Source organism: Nanorana parkeri, unplaced genomic scaffold, assembly GCF_000935625.1.
Source record: "Nanorana parkeri isolate BGI_ZX_2015 unplaced genomic scaffold, ASM93562v1 scaffold936, whole genome shotgun sequence".
Classification (NCBI taxonomy): Eukaryota; Metazoa; Chordata; class Amphibia; order Anura; family Dicroglossidae; genus Nanorana; species Nanorana parkeri.
Genome location: NW_017307204.1, coordinates 136,027 through 156,370, shown reverse-complemented (window position 1 = coordinate 156,370; position 20,344 = coordinate 136,027). Strand labels below are relative to the sequence as shown.

The following is a 20,344-nucleotide window of genomic DNA, read 5'->3' as shown; positions in this document are numbered from 1 at the left end:
TGGAATCTAATTGATTTTTGAATTAATCAATATTCTTTGCTGATACCACTACTTGTGGCAGAGAGTTCCAAAATTTCACCGCTCTAACTGAAAAGAAGCCCCTACGCCCTTTGTGGATAAATCTTTTCTCCACCAATTTTAGGTGGTGGCCACTAGTCCTTGTTACGGAGTTTACAGTAAAAAGTGTTGCCATCACCACTGAACATTTTGTACAACAAAATCATGTCCCCTCTTAAACTCCTCACTTCCAGTGTGAACAAGTTTAGATTTAGCAACCTTGTCTCGTAGGCTTGATCCTCAAGCTCCTTAATGAGCTTTGTTGCTCTTCTTTGGACCTTCTCCAGCTCCAGGACATCTTTTCTGTGGACTGGTGACCAAAATTGAACAGCATATTCAAGATGAGGTCGAACCAGTGATCTATAAAGTGGAAAAATTATTGTTTTGTTTCTAAAGTACTTTTTAATACATGAAAGTACTCTATTAGCTTTGTTTGCAGCAGCCTGGCATTGCAAGCTATTATTTAATCTGCGGTCCCCCAAATCTTTTTCCATTTCTGAGTTCCCTAGTGGAGTACCCATTAATGTGTATTCCGCTTGCCTGTTTTTAACCCCAAAGTGCATTACTTTACATTTCTCGAACTGTCATGTATTTGCCCACAAACCTCATCTGCCATGTATTTGCCCACTCCCCTATTTATTTAGGTCCTCCTGTAATTATATAATGTCTGTGTCTATTACCCTCCCAATTTTAGTATCATCAGCAAACACAGAAACATTGCTATCGACACCCTCCCCTAAAAAATTGCCGTCTGGAGACGGCAACCCGCAGATGCTGCAGTGCCGTCCGTCCGTTTTTTTACTACGGGCGGACGGCAAGAGGTTAATAAACAGATTAAGTAGTATTGGGCCTAGCACAGAACCCTGGGGCACTTAACTCTCAACCTTAGACCAACGTGAAAAAGAGTAATTTATCAAAACTCTCTGGACACCGTCCTGTAGCCAGTTCTCTATCCATGTACACACCATTTTATCTATGCCCATTGATTTAAGTTGTGAACTAAGCGTTTATGTGGTACCGTGTCAAATGCCTTTGCAAAATCCAGATATACCACATCCACCGGCCTCCCTCCATCAAGATCTCTACTCACCTCTCCGTAGAATGTTAGTAGGTTGGTCTGACAAGAACGGTCCTTCCTAAATCCATGCTGATTATCACTTATAATACCTTGGTCATGAACAAAATCCATTAAATAGTCCTTTATCATTCCCTCAAACAGTTTGCATACTATTGATGTTAGACTGACTGGTCCATAATTATGAACCTTTTTTGAATATTGGTAGCTTTACGCCAGTCACTTGGTACCCTTCCAGTCATTAACGAGTCCTTAAAGATGAGGAATAATTGTCTGGCTATAACCTGGCCGAGCTCTTTAAGTACCCTGGGGTGCAGGTTATCTGGTCCTAATGACTTATTTGTATTAAGTTTATCCAGTCTTGGTTGAACCCTGACTACTGTCAACCACTGTGGTGTTTTACGCACTGGGCTAATCACCCTCCTTTCTCCATTAAACCCATCTTTTTCCTGAACATATACTGAGGAGAAAAATGTATTTAATACCTCAGCCTTCTCCCTGTGCTTCTGGTAATGAATTTTAGCTTCTCTGATTGCACTCTTGCATTTCCTACTGCATTCGTTGTAACCCCTGAAACGCAGACACTGTCCCTTTGTATGGGTTAAAGGCCAGCTTTTTCTCCTTTATTTGCTTTTTAAGACTAGCATTGAGCCTTATAGGTTTAATTTGTGTTGTCTTTTATTTGTTGCTCAGTAGTGTTTAATGGCCAATGCTATTATTTAAAGGAGAACTATGGGGTTAAGTCTTTTCCCCATAGTTCTCCTTAGGGTAATGGGAGGACACAAACTAGCGTCCTCCCGTCACCCTAGGCTCAGTATACCGCGAGCTACTGAGACGCCGCAGTATACCGCGAGCTGCTGCTCGCGGTATACTGAGACGCCGCAGTGGAAGCGGATCACGACTTCAGGTCGGCTAGAACTATGAGGTGAGTGAAAAGCACTCACCTCATAGATCTCTTTTAACACACTCTAAAGCACTACCACTTCTCCTCTGTGTTCTTTGTAAATATTAATAGCCCCAGTTAGTATTGTCTAGTAAAGTGTGCAGCTTATTAAAGGAGGCTTTTTTTAAATTAAGATTTTTAGCGGTATCTACATGTTTCACTCTCCTGTGTCTTATGTTAAAACTAATAATTATATTGTCTATTGTCTAAGTTGTCCCTAATTTACACATCTGAAATGAGCTCAATTTTTTTAGAAATCTTTGTTCATGTCCCTCCTGGAGTACACACAGACTGGCACTGCAGGCACAGCAGCAGGAGGACCTGTTGCTTTTTCAAGGCCAGCAGGATCCTTTGCCTACTGCCTAAACCCCTGTGAGGCAGCAAGAAGCAAAGTAGGAATACAGATAAACGGGACAGGCTTTAATGGGTACATATTACCCTCCAACACTCCTAGAGTTGTACTTAGGAGAGGTGAGATTGTTAAGGACAGTGTTGTCCTCAGCACCACCTAGGATTCAGGGCTCTCTGAGTTTGCTGTAGGTATATCCTGTTTTGTGTCACAAAGTTTGTGGCCTATTTTAGTGCTCCGACACAAATTTGTGGCTACTGTCTCTCAAATAATACACTCTAATGTTTATTCCAGGATAAAATCTTCCTCATCTTTCCTGCTTATATTGTAGCCTAACCAAGCTGTGTACATACTGTCTAGCTACTATCTTGTGTCAATACCTGCTTGTATGCCACTGAGCAGTCACATCAAATTATGTCACCAAAACAGTTTGTTAATGAGCATTTTTTCACCCATTGTTTCCTCAAAAATGTTGCTTGGGAATAAGAGGAATTTATTTTAACAAAAACATTTGACACCTGGTTAAAAAGAAACAAAAACATTTATGTAAAATGAACAAACTCCCTGTCACCAAATGATTAAAAAAATATACCCCACATCTTTTTACTTCGGAGCTTCTAGCCCTGAATGCATCAATTTTATTAAAATTCATTACATTAATTTTGAAGGTTACCTCAATTTACCTTCCATGATCTGATTGGTTAATAATTTAATTGATAAATAGCACACATTGTAATGATCTTGTGAAAAACAAAAATTAAAAAACAAAGCAAAAATAGAAAGTACAGTAGATTCAAACCTGGTGAAAACTATTAGGGAAGTATATTGGGCAAAGTGCCAAACTGATTTTGGATGATTTGTTTGTAACCATCTCTCAAATTCTTACAACTTCATATTGCATTGATGAGTGCCCCATATTTAGAGCCATGCTAGGATATTTGATAGTAATAAGCTTAGCAAATCTTTTGAATTACATTAAACAAGTAACAACAGAATTAAATATTGCATGCATGTTTTTAAATATTTTCAATAGGGCTGTTAAAAATCCAAATGAATGTTTGCTTGGTTTAACATTGGCCCCCCTCCCATTTTTGAAATGCACGTGACAAATGTCTTGGCTATACCGGAACACGTGGTTCTATACTAAATATGAGAACTTTCTACTATACATTATTTCTTTTACAGGTCAGCTGTATGTTATGGACTACGCTCCTCGACAAAATAAGTCAGGTATTGGATTTTTCTATTTCTGACTTGCTGGCTTAAGCATTGGCATCAGAATCACCACATAATCTATGGAAACCATTTGTATGAATTCATTGCTGTGCAAAAGCTTTTTATGTTGCATTATACAAAGTAGATCCTTATTGGTCTACATCCACTTCAGGACACCATCATACAGCTGCATTAAACATGAAAATCAGTTAAATCATCATCATAAAGCTTCATACGTGGATTACTATTGTGTGAGAAAAATATGTGTGAAACAAAATAACATATGCTTATATTTACATACTGCATATACCCCAAGAAAAATAGCACTGTACATCAGACAAAATGTCATCTGTAAGTCTAATGGCATAAAGTTTAGGCCAAGTCGTGGAGGTTTTAAAAGAAAATGGCCTTTTCTTTATCGTCTATTGAAGGACATACATTTAGGAAATCTAAATCTGTTATATGCCACCTGCAGGAGGATTGGACACTGGCAAATAGAAAAAAATAGAAAAAAATGTTGAAGGCTTGCTCCCATATAATCCTTCTAACTGTTTTGTCTCAATTTTTTGCTAATGTGCTAGAGGTTGGATTCTTTTTCCTCAGTTTTGTTGAACAAAGTCTAACTATAGTTTTTTGCTTTCAGTTAAGATGCTTGGTATGCTGCTAATAAATAAATATATACATTATATATATATATATTTATTTATTTCTTGTGACATAATTCAAGATTTTCACACCACTGGACTCTACATAGCAGCTATCTGGATCAGTGTATACTTAGCATCAGCTTTGGAAGCAGTACCTGGACCCCACTGGCCTGGAAAATTGTGGGGTTAGTCTGGAATGTGACTTTTGTGCATTGGACTCTGCATTGTGGTGCTTTTCAGACCTAGAGACATGGCACAGCCTCATGTGTAACCTTGTCTCTGAAGATTCACTGTGAGTATGCCTCTGGATGTGGCAAGGCGAACCTGGAATGTGACCTTCAGGGTCTGGGCTCTGCATTGTGGCATTTTCCTGACCTTTGTGAACTATGTTAGTTAGCCACAGGCCATTTTTTGGGTCCAGACCCGTAGTACAGCCTCTGGTGTGACCCTATCTCTGAAGGTTCACCCAGTGGGTAAAGCTGGTCAGGCTAAAGCACTGGCAGCTACCTCACAGCTGGTACTATTGGGTGCCATTTTTCAAATTTCCCACCTCCGCCATCTTCACCACAGTAAGGGTTAAGGCTGGGAGATTAAATGCTTATTTAATTTGCTAGGTGAAGTGCCAAATGCTCACTCTCTTTTATTCCATTCAGCCTAAAGGAAACATAATTCTTCTGATGCTTCTGCTCGTGAAGCTCCAAGTGGATGTCCTGTTCTGTTCCACTGCCCACCTGCAATGACTCGGTCACCTCCAGGCTACCTGAAACGCTCATTGGCAACAGCTGCCCAGGTTTGTGAGTAACTGAGGCCTTGCCTCACTTTGGACTTGTTGCTTTCCTTTCAAACGCACACAAAGGACAATTTTGTGGGTGACTTCAGCCCTGCTCTCTTAATGGTACTATGGACATTTACCCAGTAACCCCAGATAAAACCTACACCTGTAATCTGGAACCTGGACCCTTACTGGTATAGCATCTTCATTTGCAGTCTGTTTCAGATCCGTTGGGCAGTGTAGAGGCCTCCCACATGTCTACTGGGCACTTCCTAGCTGTTTGTTCCAAGCTACTGGATCATTCGGTCTATAGAGGTCTTAAGCACACTGCGGCATTATCCCTGAGTAAGTATGTCTCTGACTCAGATTCAGATTCAGATTCAAAATCCCAACAGTTGGGGAGGCTAGTTTTGGGTCAACACAGTCTCCCGCACTTGACTGATATACAAGTGGTTGTTTCAAAACGTATTGATGTAGTGCGTATCACCTTGCATTTGGCGGATTAGCCTGCAATATAAGTCTTGGGTCTTTTATGGCTCCTACTGCTGAAAATGCCTTGCCATTAAACCCAGTGTTTGATGATGTCCTCTATGAATACTGGAAACACCCTTAGAGGCCCTGAGTATCACCTGAGAATGTGCTAGAGCTAGGGATGTTCAGATACCAAGTACTGTACTTGGTACAATTACAAGTACATGTACAGATACTTTTCCAGCTCCAAGACTAGACTAGAGAAAAACTCAAAAGTTAGGAGGCAGCTGCCATTTGTAAGGAGCATACGGAGCTCCTGGGATTTGTGCATCCCTGTTTTAATTTATGATTTTATTTAACAATAAATATATATAAGGGATGCTCCTTTTTTTAAGCACAAGTACTGATACTTGTCCAAGTACTCACAGATACAAGTACTGATACATTTTTGTTTACTATCAGTTTTTCTAAAACAATACAAACTAATGATTTCAGGACAGTGGTGGAGCACCAGAGCCAGGTCCCAGCTGAAACCTCTGCAACCCTGGTAGTTCTCGTGAAAATGCCAAGTATCAAGACTGGTATCTGAACATTCCTAGTTAGAGCATTTTTCCTTTGAGACGGTATTGACTGTTGGTTCATGGCAAATAAGTATGCTCCCATGATCCATGTTAACACAAAAACCACTAGAAGGGTCGAAGTGTGCTTACCTTTGTGGACTTCACTGGTAGAAAGTTGGATTCCCCATTTATATCCCAGTTTGAGTTAACTGCTTTGGCCCTCTGTCCTGTGTTGGCAATACCTCTGATCTGTCAAATGGATTAAACTCCAGTGCATACTTGCAGATCCTTTGAGTCTAACACCTGCTCAGCCTGTAAGCCAGAGATTTGCTAACACCTCTGGCAAACATATCAGAGCAAAGAGAATATAAAGAGAAACAGATAACAGTGCAATTATTCACAAAGTCGCCGTAAACAAGACCCCACATGCCAGGAGTAATACGATGATAATAGCAGTCAAACCCCATATATCAGACAGTACAATAATTTACACATAGGTAAAATACTAACAAAAATAAAAGGACAAATTGGGATACCAGGCAATCCATGGAGTCGGCATAACTGCTATAGAAACCATATGGGGCAATCAGAGTAAAGTTCGAGTAGTAGGGATGGTTCTGTCGTGAGGCCTCCGGGAGGAGTAAGACATAAAGACTGCACAATATAGGGAGGATAAAAAAACAAAGAATGGAGCAGTGAGAGAAAGAAGGGAAGAGGTGTCTGCTCAATGCTTAAGAAAACCACATGGTTCCCACAAAAGTACGCATGAGCATGTCATGAAGAGGGGAAAAAAGAAGGGCTCATGTCAGAGCTCTGTAATCCTTCGAGTTAAGGAACAACAACTACGGTACCCATCAGGTCATAAAGATATCATAGCAGTCAGTGTGCTGAGCTATCAGTTCTTCTGACCTCATCAATTGACCCATTGCTGTAGACCATTCCTGTATCGAGGGAACAAATGTAGAGTTCCAATATCTACGAATTAGGGCTCTAGCCGCAATTATAAAAACATCAAAGAAGGGATTTCTTCACTTTAGAAATGGAACCCGGGAGAATGGACAGTAAAGCCATTTTTGGAGTCAAGATGATAGCTTTGGCAGTAACCTTTAAACAGATTTGTGAGACTGTTTGCCAAAATGGTTGGATCCAGGGATAGCGCCACCATATATGAAACGTAGTGTCTAAATTGGTTTGGCATCTCCAACAGAAGGCAGAGTTCTCGGAATGAATTTGAGTTACTTTCCTGAACAGAGGAAGCCATACACAGTTTATGAGTAAGACAAAAGTATTTGGTCCTATCCTCGTTGGTAAGAGCCACATTCAACTCTCTCTCCCAGGCTGACATGAAATACAATGATCTTGAGAAATCAGTGGAGATCAAGGACCCGTTGAGAAGGGAAACAAGATGAGCAGGCGTATCATAGGAAGTGCAAAGTGATTGAAATTGAGTAAGGGGTCTATGGATTTGTCGTTCTCGAGACACGGTCGCTATAAAATATCGTAACTGAAAGTACGGAAACAAAGTTCCACGTGGAGGGGCTTTAGGGTGAAAAAGCTGGGCAAGAGATTTCACTGTCCCATTACTAGGCGTTGGTAAACATACAAGGGCTCAGGTAAGCGCCAGCATAAAAAAGGTAGATACAACACAACCCGGAGGGAAAGAGGGGTGGTCCAAAACAGGTGTGGAAGGGCCATGAGTGGTGGATAACCCATACATCAGCACAGTTGATTTCCAAACTTTCAACACCAAAGGGAGGAAAAAGGGTAAAGCAGAGGGGTTCGGGAGTAAGGGAAGATTCGCTAAGGGCATAGGAGAGATAGGTCTCACTTAAGCAAGACCCAGAGACCTAGGTCATGCATGCATATTAACCATTAGACAATATGGGATAAATGCGTTGCCCTATAATACCTCTCAATGTATGGGAGGGCAGCCCCATTCATGTTCCTTTTTCTTTATCAAAATGCCATACCACAGCCTAGACTTTTTCCCTTTCCAAATATATCACAATACAGCCATTTTCAGGTGGCAAAAAAAGGCAACTGAAATAACTCATGGGAGAGTTTGGAACAGGTATAGGCAACGTGTGAGCAAATGCATTTTGTTCAATGCAATTCTGCCGAACCACGTGTTATGTATGTTCACCCAGGAGCAAAGGGGATCCTCTAAATTTCTTAAAAAGGGAGCGTAGTTAAGTGAGTAGAGATTCCACAAATTGCAAGGTATATACACACCCAAATAGTAATGTAGACAGATTTCCATGTAAAGGGAAAGGAACACATACACTCCCTATCAGCCTCAAGTAAGGAAACGTCCAAGAGCTCGCTTTTCTGAAGATTTACCTGGTAATTAGAGAGATCCCCAAAAAGCTTGAATTCCTGCAACAAATAAGAAATACCCACCACCGTAATTGATAAATAAAGCAGGAGGTCATCGGCATACACCCCCATTTTATGAACTGGAGAACCAATTCAAGATCTCTGTATAGAAGCATTTCCCCTAATTGCATTGGTCAAGAGCTCCATTACCAATATGTACAATAATGGAGACAAGAGGCACCCCTGTCCGGTCCCATTATGGATCTGTAAAAGTGATAACACCCCATTTACCCGTACCCTTGATTAGGGCTCCACATACAGGGCCATGACCCTATCAGTAAACTCTTTAGGGAATTCCATATGGAGCAACAAACCCTTGAGGAACACCCAACACATGTGGTCAAATGCCTTCTACGTGTTGTCAGGGGGTGAAGAGCTCTACGACGGGCCAAGGTCCTATGGGAGAGGTCAGGAAATAGTGTAACCTGGGTGCCATCAAAGTCAATCTGACCTCTATCCCTCGCTTTTGCCAGGATCTCCACCTTTTGTTGATAAAAATGCACCCTGCATAAAGACATCCCTGGATTGTTGCAAATTAGGGTTAAGAAAGCCTGGCACTCCTTGAACCGTATCGCTTTCAAGGTGATGTGTAGGGGAATTCCCAGGAAGCATGTTGAACATGCCCAAGACTGTTGGTTTGAGATTATTATTATTATCAATATTATAATACAGGATTTATATAGCGCCAACAGTTTGTGCAGTGCTTTACAATATAGGGAAGACATTCAATCACAATACAGTTCAAGACAAGATGGTAAGGAGGGCCCTGCCCATGAGGGCTTACAATCTAAAATGGAGCGGCAAGTGACACATGAGGAGGCAGCTGTGTGGTGATGAATTATTTGAGAATGTGATGGTTGAGTGGTTAGTTTGAGGTGGGATGAGTCTTTAGGGATCACCTAAAGGCAGTCAGAGTGGGAGATAAAACGGACAGGTTGGGGTAAAGAGTTCCAGAGGATGGAAGAGACTCTACGGAATTCCTGGAGGCGAGCATGGGAGGAGTTGACAAGGGAGCTGGAAAGCAGGAGGTCGTTTGAAGAGCAGAGGGGACGGTTAGGCTGATACGTTGAGACAAGGTTTAAGATATATCCAGGGGCAGTGTTGTGGATGACTTTTTAAGTGGTTAATATTTTGAATTGTATCCTTTGGGCTATTGGAAGCCAGTGGAGGGATTAGCAGAGGGGGGTTGCAGACACTTAGCGGTTGGTTAGGTGAATGAGTCTAGTAGCAGCATTCATGATAGATTGAAGGGGGGATAACCTGTGTAGAGGTAGGCCAATAACAAGAGATAACAAGTGAGTGGTTTGCGGTTTCATTGGTGAGGAAGTGGCGTATTTTGGAGATGTTGCGAAAGTGAAGGCGGCAGGATTTGGATAGTGAGTGGATATGGAGAAGAAAGGTGAGGTCCAAGTCGAGGATGACACCAAGCACCTTGGCATGGGGGAGGGTTGGATAGTTGTGTTATCAATCTCAAGGGAAAAGCTGGGGGAAGGTGCACGGTCAGAAGGAAATATCATGAGCTCAGTTTTTGAAAGGTTGAGTTTTAAGAAGTGTTGTGACATCCAGACTGATATGTCAGTTAGTAGATTAGTGACACGCAAGGACACTGAGGGGATGAGTTGTGGAGTAAAAAATATATATTTGAGTGTCATCGGCATAGAGATGGTATTGGAAGCTACATGAGGTTATTAACTGACCAAGGGAGGAAGTGTAGATAGAGAAGAGTTCCAAGGACAAAGCCTTGGGGGACCCCTACAGAAAGAGAAAGAGGAGGGGAGGAGTTAGATTTGTATGTGGCACTAAAGGAGCGCTTAGATAGGTAGGGGGAGAACCATGAGAGAGCAGAGTCATGTAGGCCAAGCGAGTAGAGTTTTTTTGAGGAGGAGCAGGTAGTCAACAGTGTCAAAAGCAGCAGAAAGGTCTAATAGCAAGAGTAAGGAGCAGAAGCCATTGTTTTTAGAAGTTAGTAAGTCAATAGTGAGTTTTAGGAGGGTGGTTTCAGTGGAGTGTAGGGGACGAAAGCCAGATTGTAAGGGGTCGGGAGCCGGATTGTAAGGGGTTGAGAAGGTTGTTATCAGCAAGGTGGCGGCTCATGCGGCTGTAGATAAGGCGTTCTATAGGAGTTTGTAAGTGAATGGGAGGAAGGAGATTGCTCTGAGATTGTTGAGGTTGGAAGGGTCCAGCGAGGATTATTTGGGTGAGCAAATTTATTTAAAGGGGAGGGAAAGATGCCCGTGGAGAGTGAAAGATTGAAAATGTGAGTAAGAGAGTGACCGAAGTAGTGGTGGGGGAACAGGGTCCAGGGGGCAAATAGTGAGGTGGGTGTCAGAGAAAAGCTTTGTAATCTCCTCTGTGATGACAGGGTCAAAAGAGGAAAGTAATGTGTGATGGTGGATCTGGTACATTAACAGGGGAAGATGACTGAAGATCAAACATACCTGTAGCTTCAGGGATACCCCTAAGTCTGATATTTTTGCGACAGTGGTGGTCCTCCTGATCGTGTAATTGAAGGCATTAATACTGAATGAAAAGATGTTGTGAGCCAACAGTATCCTGAAGTTGTTTAACAGTAGTGGACAATGAAGTAGTTGTAGATTCCATCTCCTCAAGGCGCTGATGAAATTTGGCCAAGATCTCTCGCAGTTCCGACATGTCCTGGCGATGAGCGACCTCGAGGTGGGAGAACATGCCCTCCACCTCCGATTTCATCGGCAATAAGGAGAAGTAGCGATGGAACAGAATTTCCCCCTGGGGAACTGTGATATCATCCCCATTGACAAACAAGTCAGAGTCAGCCCGGGGCTGAGGAGAGGAAGCGTCTGAGTCAGTCGAGTTTCTCGCCACGTGTTCCTGTTCATGTTTTAATAAGAACTTGCCCTCAGCAGTTATTGTTTACAAGAGTTTTCCAATAAAATGATGTACCCTCAGAAAATATTGTTCCTCAGTATTCCCTTTCTCCATTAGGACCTTCTGAGCTGTACAGTCAGCTGGGACCAGTTTCCACTGCTCCCTCCCCTAGCAGGGTCTTGACTCCCGAGTGTTCTGAGGGCACTTGTAGTTGTTGGCACCACTGGACCTTATGTCTGCCTAATTGCCTTTTCTTCCCATTGCCTTTTTTCCCCATCCTTATTGTGGAACCCTAATCGACCTTCCTTAAAAAGGGTCAGTTATTATTATTATTATTATTATAATACTACAGGATTTAGCGCCAACAGTTTGCGCAGCGCTTTACAATATAAGGAAGACGTTACAGTAACAATACAATTCAAGACAAGATGGTATGGAGGGCCCTGCCCGTGAGGGCTTACAATCTAAATGGGAAGGGCAAGTGATACAGGTAGTTGTGAGGAGGTAGTTGTGTGGGGATGAATTGTTTGAGAAAGTGATAGTTCAGTGGTTAGGTTGAGGTGGGATATGCTTCCCTGAAAAGATGAGTCTTAAGGGATTGCCTAAAGGCAGTCAGAGTGGCAGTTTTCTTGACTCTGATAGCCAGAGTCTCTTGATGGGCCAAACTCCTTTCCACTGGTTGGAGCCTTACAGATGTCTAGCATTGGTAAAAGTTGGTCACCAACAAACCAGGCTGACAAGCATAGATCCTCAGTGAAGCACTCTGCTCCCTCTGGGCTACCCTGTTTCCCCAAAAAATAAGACCTACCCCGAAAATAAGACCTAGTACTATTTTTGGGAATTGCTAAAATATAAAACCTACCCCAAAAATAAGACCTAGTTGTGACCTTTCCCAGGGCCGGTGGAGCCGTAAGGGGAAACTTGAAGAGCCACGGGAGAGAATCAGTGGTGCCAACGAAGCCAGCGCTAGAGGAAGTGAGGCGGCATCGGAGGGAGCAGAGCCGCATAAGCCAATGCTTCCTCTATTGCGCCGGCTCCTGTCACAGGCGGAGTGATACCAAATGCAAACCGTCTGTGAGGAACCGATAGTGTAAGCGCACTTCGCTCATTCTGGCCAGCGATTGGTTACCACATTGCTCTTGGAAAGGTATGACACCCCTGATTGCCCTGATCACCCTATTCTTAACTTTGCCATTTTGGATGATTTCATTTGTATTTGGATTTGCATTAATTTTGGATTGTTGTACATAAAAAAAAAAAATAAGACCTACCCCAAAAATAAGACCTATTGTGTTTTTTTTTAGCCAAAAAAATATAAGACAGTGTCTTATTTTCTGGGAAACACGGTAATAGAATCTTCCCTAAGATTCTAAGTACTCCCCCCTTCTTCACATTTAGGAGCTAGTAAGGTACTGGGGGCTTACCCTTTTTACATCGTTTCCACTTGTCTTGTTGACCCTCTGTCTTCCTTAGACTTCCCCTTGGTATCTAGGAGTCTGGACTTGAGTCTCTATGAATCTAATGGTTCCTGATATGAAACCTCAGTCTCTTATGGTCTATGGGTTAGATATCAGGGCTATATCAGGGCTATCCTCTGGGAGTCCATGTTCCCAGAGCAGTCAGTGCCTACTTCAATGAGGCTCTTGTTGTGAGTGGGCCCTTTGACCTGGACTCAGTTGGACATTACTTTGGTGCTGTAAGACCTTTACTATGGCAGGGTTTGAAAATTCTCACTGTGAAAGGGTTAGTAACCTGGTCCCTACACTGGATGATGTTGAGGATGTTATCCTCTACTGCATGGCTCCTGGGACTCTCTTGTAGTCTCCATTCTGTGAACAAAGCTTTGCGTACTTGGGTGTGATTTATATTCTGCATGGTAGAAAGAAACAATCGCTGGAGGGCTTGGTGTTCCTTTGGATTGCTGCTGACATTCCCTGTGGGAGATGGCATGCAACTGAGGGTACTCTTGTTCACAGCCTTTAGATCCTCAAAATATCTACCCTGCTTCTATCCGTAATTTGGTGATCATTGTTAGCTCCCTTGATAAGTTTCCTCTGCCTTTCTCCATGGCTTTGGGCGCGTCGCTGGATCAGAAAGGGTCAGAGGACTTTATACTGCTATATCCTGCATAGAATTTTCCCTGTTAGGTTCTAGGGACAATGCCAGGTGTCTTTGTGGACAGGTCTGCTCATCCCACAGTTTTCTGTTGTTGCTACAATAGCATGGGGTGGTTGTCTTCCCACTTCTGTCTATTTTGATGGGGGTATTTCTTGTACCCCTTGTTTGTCAGTTTCTCTGAGTTTATAGTGGTCCCATTGGAGCTGTCACCAAACACCTTAGGTCCTCGATCATCCCATGGTGTATTATGCTGGATGGTTCTCTAGATTGATTATCCCATACGAGACTGGATGGTTGTGCTAGATATTGCTACTCATTCTTGGATCCTTTGTTCCCTGATGCCAAGGGTCACAGCTTAAGTCTTTTGTCTTTTAGTTGGCAATTTGTCATCCTAAAGCTGGCCATATACTGTAATATTTTTTTAATTCAACCTGCGGGCTGAACAAAGAAAATATAATGGACTCCTCCATCAACACTTACGAGCGTTGATTGAGGAATCTGCCACTGTCTTCATTGTACCTGAACAGAGCTGATTGGCTGACTGCTCTGTTCATTCGAATGATTTTCTGACCGGTTCCTTCAATCAGCTGATTGAGAGATGCCGGCTGAAAGAGTGCTGACAGCGGCACCTACTGTGTAAAATTTGCATAGTGCAGGGCTAGCTTTAGACCCGGTGGCTTCAGCTTGTGGATCTGTTGCTCAATTTTCCCTTAGGGATCTGTTGTGAGGCTGGGAAACCTTCCAGTTTGCCCTGTGTTGACCATTCCTGTTGTTGGTCTGGGCTCGCTGTTCAGGTAGTTATATTACGCCATCTGCTGGTGTGGACTTAGTGACCTTTGAGGTAGTCATTCCCTTTGGTGGCATTTCTTGTCCTGGTCTTGGCATCAGGTTAATCCTCTGTGACTTCTCCTGGGTCATTTGCAGTTCACCTTCACCTTATCTCATTTAGATTTGTGCATTGGTCCGTATGGGTTGTTGCATAAGGCTCCTGAATAGTGGCTGATGCTCACCCGTCAGTTCAACTGCTTTTTGACATCGCAAATGTTTCCAAATTCCTGTGTCCTTCAATGGACAAAAAGGTAAGATTTTTGTACTTACTGTAAAATTTTTAATTTGTCTCCAAGTCCATTGTGGGAAATAGGTCCTACCCCTCCACTGCTTTCTCACAAAACTGAAGCATCACGATTAAAGGAGGGGTTTTTCTGTTTGTCAGTCCAAACCTCCTGAAGGTGGCAGCATATAACCCTACTGTTTCAGAATCCCTGTATCTTTCAAAGGACTTCAAAAGATTTTATGGTAAGGACAACAATCTAATTATGTCTGTGTGTTGAATTTTCTACCGAAAATTGGTTGCTGTGTCACAAAATTCCGATTAGGTCCCATCTAGTCAGCTGTCATTAAAATTGTCAGTACATTTTTGGGCTGTGGCAGAAAGTTGGAAAACCTAAATGAACAACACAAACATGAGGAGAATATGCAAACACTATGCAGGCAGTGTTTATTGAAAGAATTGTATCAAGGGTCCTAGCCTTGCAACTCGGGCTTGTTCACACCAGTCCTATTCGGATGCATTAGACATAGACAAGGCAATTTGCCTGATGTCCTATTGTTTCAGTTCACACAAACATGCTGCATTGGTGTGTGCTGAAAAAGTAAGACAGGTTACATTTTTACACAGTGCATGCGCACTACCTGCAAGGAGTTTGCATGTTATCCCTGTGCTTGCATGGATTTCCACCAGTTATTCCAGTTTCCGCCTACACTCCAAAAGACATGCTGGAAGGCTCCTGTCTAAATTGACCCTGTGTGTGCAACAGGGACCTTAGATTGTAAGCTCTTTGAGGGCAGCGACTGATGTGAATGTGCCCTATGTAAAAGCTTTGGGTAAATTGTCACCGCTTTAAATATATCTGTAATAAATAAATAGCATCATACTACAATGCATTGCACTGCACTACGGTGCATAGAGTTGAATAAAATGTTATTTTGTGACATTTCAATAAAGTTTCGAAAAATAAGAAAAAGTACATTTGTGTGTGTGTGTACATATATATTATATCTTTTAAATAAGTGCAAAAAAATTGTCGATCATGTCAGAAATTAAGAGCTGTCCTTTGTCCTGCCTGAAACAGTGTAATTACCCCATCACAGTTCTTGGACTACAGAACAATGAGTTCCTGTTTTGTGAAGCGGTGGATTTAATGGTTCAGCAAAATAAAAAACAAATCTTTAAGGGGCTGACTTAAGTACATTAAGTACACAAAATGCTGTTTGTTGTCAGCACACAGTAGAAAATTAGGAGCGGAGTCATTTCTGGCAGATCAACAGGTATTTTTCTGTACTTCTAGGGTCTTAAAACAGGATAAAACACGGGAAAATGTGCATGTGTTGCAGAGATGTACTGTATATATATATACACACACATACTGTATATATTGTAAAGTTAGGAAGCTTACAGAGCTTTTCCATCAAACAAAAGTTTTTATTTGTCCTCTTCAAGGCAGTCAAAGACAGAAAACACAAAAGGTAAGTTTAACTTCAGCAAGCTCAAAGTAAAGTCAGTATCTTCGGCACAAATAACGAAACAAAAATGTAATACAGAGTCCCAAGAAATAAAAAAGAAAAAAAGAGAGAAGGAGTGCCACAACCAAGTGCAATATGGCAGCTAGGGATAGGAGTGAATAGATGAAGAGTGGTCTGTGCACTTACATGAGAGGGTTTTGAGGTTGGCTCAATGATATAGATCCCTGTAAGTTCACGTGGGGTCTGTTGTTGGGAATTCGATGGAAGAAAGAGCCAACCTCATAACCCTCTTATGTAAGCGCTTTATTTTACCTATGTAGTATAGTTTGCATTGGTTTAAATGGAAGAAGCCATGTATAGTATTTTTCAGGTAATACAAACTCACACTTGCCAACTCTAATTGTCCACTAATATATTCTCATTTAATTCAGTCATTTAATTAGGAAAGTCAAAAATACCGTATCTGCCATGACCTTCCATCCTATGTCTTAACAACCAATCTTTTTCTGTTTGGGTTACTCTGTTCATTTGTAGTTACCATATTCCATAAATGTAACAGTTTTAAAAAGAAGTCATTAAAAAATGTTTTACCCTGTCCCCAATCTTTTAATTGTATTGTAGAATATTCCATTGTTTCCTGATTGTTGAATTGATTAACTCTGATGTTGGGGAATAGTCAAAAACAAAAAATACTGGCCTGTGCAATAAAATGTTTTTTCTCCATGTTATTAAATGTTTTTTTCTCCATATTAAATGTAAGTCTAATACAATTGGCCAGCAAGTCGGCAGTGGAAGCTCCCATATGTTTATCTTCACAGGTTTCCTTTTTATTTGGTAGCAACATTAGCGATAAACTGTTTAAAATTAACTCCGTTACAAAAACTAGAGGCCATCACCTAAAATTGATGGAAAAAAAATTCCAGCACAAGGGGCGAAGGGGGTTCTTCACAGTAAGATCAGTTAGGGTCTGGAACTCACTGCCACAGGCGGTGATTTCAGCAAATAATGTGGAATTGTTCAAGAAACTTTTGGACGATTTCTTAAGGGACCGTAATATACAGGGGTACGGGTACTCCTAGAATGAGATCCTAATAGGTTGGACTTGATGGACTAATGTCTTTATTCAACCTCAAATACTATGTAACTATGTAACTATGTAACTATGATCCCACAGTATTCCAGAAAAACAAATAATAGGGGTAGTAAATAAATATTCACAGCAGGACTTAACTACTGTACATATTATGGATTCGTGTAGTAAAGTTTTGATGACTTCATCTGGCTTTGTCACTGCCAGCTGGGACAATCCTTTTTACTGATTTGTGCATAAATTAGGTTTCGATCAGTGACTAGTGAGTGGTGGAACCATTATCAGCATATCTTAACAATCAGTTACCATTTTCATGGAGAACTTAACAGGCATGTTCTCCGCTGCATAGCACCCCCAGAACTATATTTACTCACAGAAATTACACGCAGCCTACCATAGACCCCGCACAGCCCACCATAGAACCCGCACAGCCACCTGAGAGTCTGCATAGCCCAACTGAGAGTCGGCACAGCCTACCACAGACCCCCTGAGAGTTCGCACAGCACACCAGAGAACCTACACAGTCACCTGAGAGTCTGCACAGTCCACCACAGATCCTGCACAGCCCACCATAGAACCTGCACAGCCACCTGAGAATCCACACAGCCCACCATAGACTCCGCACAGCTACCTGAGAGTCTGCACAGTGCACCATAAAACCTGCACAGCCACCTGAGAGTCCATGCAGCCCACCATAGACCCCGCACAGCCAACCTGAGAGTCTGCACAGCCCACCATAGAACCTGCACTGCCACCTGAGAGTCAGCATAGCCCACCATAGAACCTGCACAGCCACCTGAGGTTCCGCACAGCCTTCCACATACCCCAAACAGCCCACCATAGAACCTGCACAGCCACCTTAGAGTCCGCACAGCCCACCTTAGACCTTGCATAACCACCTGAAACTCTGCACAGCCCACCATAGAATCTGCACAGCCATCTGGGATGCTGCACAGCGCACCACAGACCCCACACAGAGCCTGCACAGCCACCTGAGAGTCTGCATAGCCCATCGCACAGCCCACCTGAAAGTCAGCACAGTCACCTGAAAGTCCGCACAGCCTACCACAGACCCCCTGAGAGTTCATACAGCCCACCATAGAACCTAGGGATGTCCCGATACCACTTTTTCAAGACCAAGTACAAATACTGTCCCTCAGGTACTTGCCGATACCAATTACGCTACTTTTTCTTAAAGGTACATGTGACATTTTTTCTAAAACAATACAGACTAATGATTTTAGGGCAGTTTCTCACCAGTGCTGCGTGCATTGGAGGTGACGGGTTCTCTTTAAGGGGACATTAGGGATCTTTTAGACCTCTAATCATGCTCCTTATGTGTTTAATAATAATGCCCTCACCAGACATACACAGAAGTTTTCCCTCTCAATGAAAGAAGAGAAGGTCCATTATGTGTGAAGGAAAGATTTACAGCTTCTCTCCTCTTCTCCCCTGTGAGCACACTGAACGGACATTATTTTCTTTCAATGAGAGTGAAAACTGCTGTGTACGTCGGGTGATTGCATTACACATAAGGAGCACGGACATCTCACACTTTGTGATATAATCACCAAAAGCAAACAGTTTCATCAAGTTGAAAAGGATGGACACGGAGGAGCAGCAGCAGCTAATGTACAGGGGGGAGGGGGGCAGCGGGGGATTTCACAGCTCCAGCGACCCCCCCCCCCCCCCCCGCCATGCTGTCACACTTCCGTCCAGAGAGGTCTGAGCGGAGAGGTAGCCTGTGTTTGGTGGAGACTGAGAGGTATTCCGGGGTAGGGGCTATGGGGTCAATAGCCGAAGCTAGTTAAAAAAATGTAAAGGGCCGGTATCTGATCTATGCATCGGGGCATTTTCAGGAGTACAGGTACTTCTGAAAATGCACTGTATTGGCCCTGATACTGGTACTAGCATCGGTATCGGGACATCCCTAATACAACATACACAGTCACCTGAGAGTCCACACAGCCACCCATAGACCCCGCACAGCCCACCATAGAACCTCGGAGAACACACAGCCCACCATAAAATTAGCACAGCTATCTCAGAGTCCACACAACGCACCATAAAAACCTGCACAGCCCACCTGAGAGTCCGCACAGCCCACCAAAGACCTTACACAGCCACCTGAGAGTCCACACAGCCCACCAAAGACCCCACATAGGCGACCATAGACCCTGCATAGCCCACCTTAGAGTCCGCACAGCTCACCATATAACCTGCACTGTAACCTGAGAATCTGCACAGCCACCTAATAGTCAGCACAGCCCACCATAGACCCTGGCCCTTTGAGGGCACCCATAATGCTGTTGCGGCAACAGATCCCCCTACAGGCAACACATCCCCCGACATGCATTAGATCTCCCCCGTCATGCAGCAGGGATCACTCCCCCCGATATGCAGCAGAACTCCTTACAGTTCTGTGCCGGGTACACTGCAGCAGCACAGTCAGAAGCGGGTCTCTCTGATCAGAAAACTCCTCTCTGCACCTGCGCGGCCACATGATTTGCCTGATGTGCACTTGTGTAGGCTGTGCTGCCTTGTTGTTTTTTCTGGGGCTGGCGCCCCCCCCAATATCTGCGCCCGGGGGAACCTGCAACTTCACCTCCCCCGGTTGTTATGTCACTGATATAAGCCAATACAAGGCAAAACTTGTAAGGCAGTAAAACAAAATACTATATGTTACTTTGCTAGGGAATCTGCAGGGCTGGTTCATAGGGTTCCTTACTGGCACATTTTACAACTGACCTGTGCTACTCTAAATGTGACCCATCACAACACACTAGAGCTATTGACAACAAAACAGGCACATAGATCTGATAGGATCCCACCCAGTCCCAAAGTAAAATCATTCACAGCTGTGATATCCCTTTCTTTTTTGTGTACTGTAGTGGGGGGCTCCCTGTATCCTCCCTGCTATACATTTTGCACAGCCGAGACGCAAGGCAAAGAAGAAAGAGCTTGAAGGAAGAGTCAGGAACTGTTCAGTGGCATCTGAATTTTACACAGGACCATGATTGGCAGCTCCATATCTTGTATCCTAATGTAAATAAGTAAATTGAGACATAGCAGCATTCAAGTTTTTCATGACATTACTTTAAAGCTGTAATCTGACCAGACTGCTAAATATGAATTTAAAATGCATATTGTGTTTGAGAACTGCCAAAACCTGCCAAAATATTTGTTATTCTGTTCATGCACTTTTGTTAATTACACACTGCATAACTGTGACTGTGATCCCTTATTCCTCTGTTGCAGTTAAAATAACCCTTGCTATTTTTGTTTTGGTGGGGGGGGGGTG

General features: G+C 42.9%; 1 protein-coding gene across 1 annotated transcript in view; it reads left to right on the top strand.

Annotated features, from left to right (window-relative positions):
• The window catches only part of LOC108795121 (Kv channel-interacting protein 1-like), a 176,240-nt gene that overhangs the window by 23,471 nt on the left and 132,425 nt on the right, over nt 1-20,344 (top strand). The window contains exon 2 of the mRNA XM_018566314.1: nt 3,610-3,654. Coding sequence (XP_018421816.1) covers nt 3,610-3,654 — 45 coding nt within the window. The remainder of the gene's footprint in view (nt 1-3,609; nt 3,655-20,344) is intronic.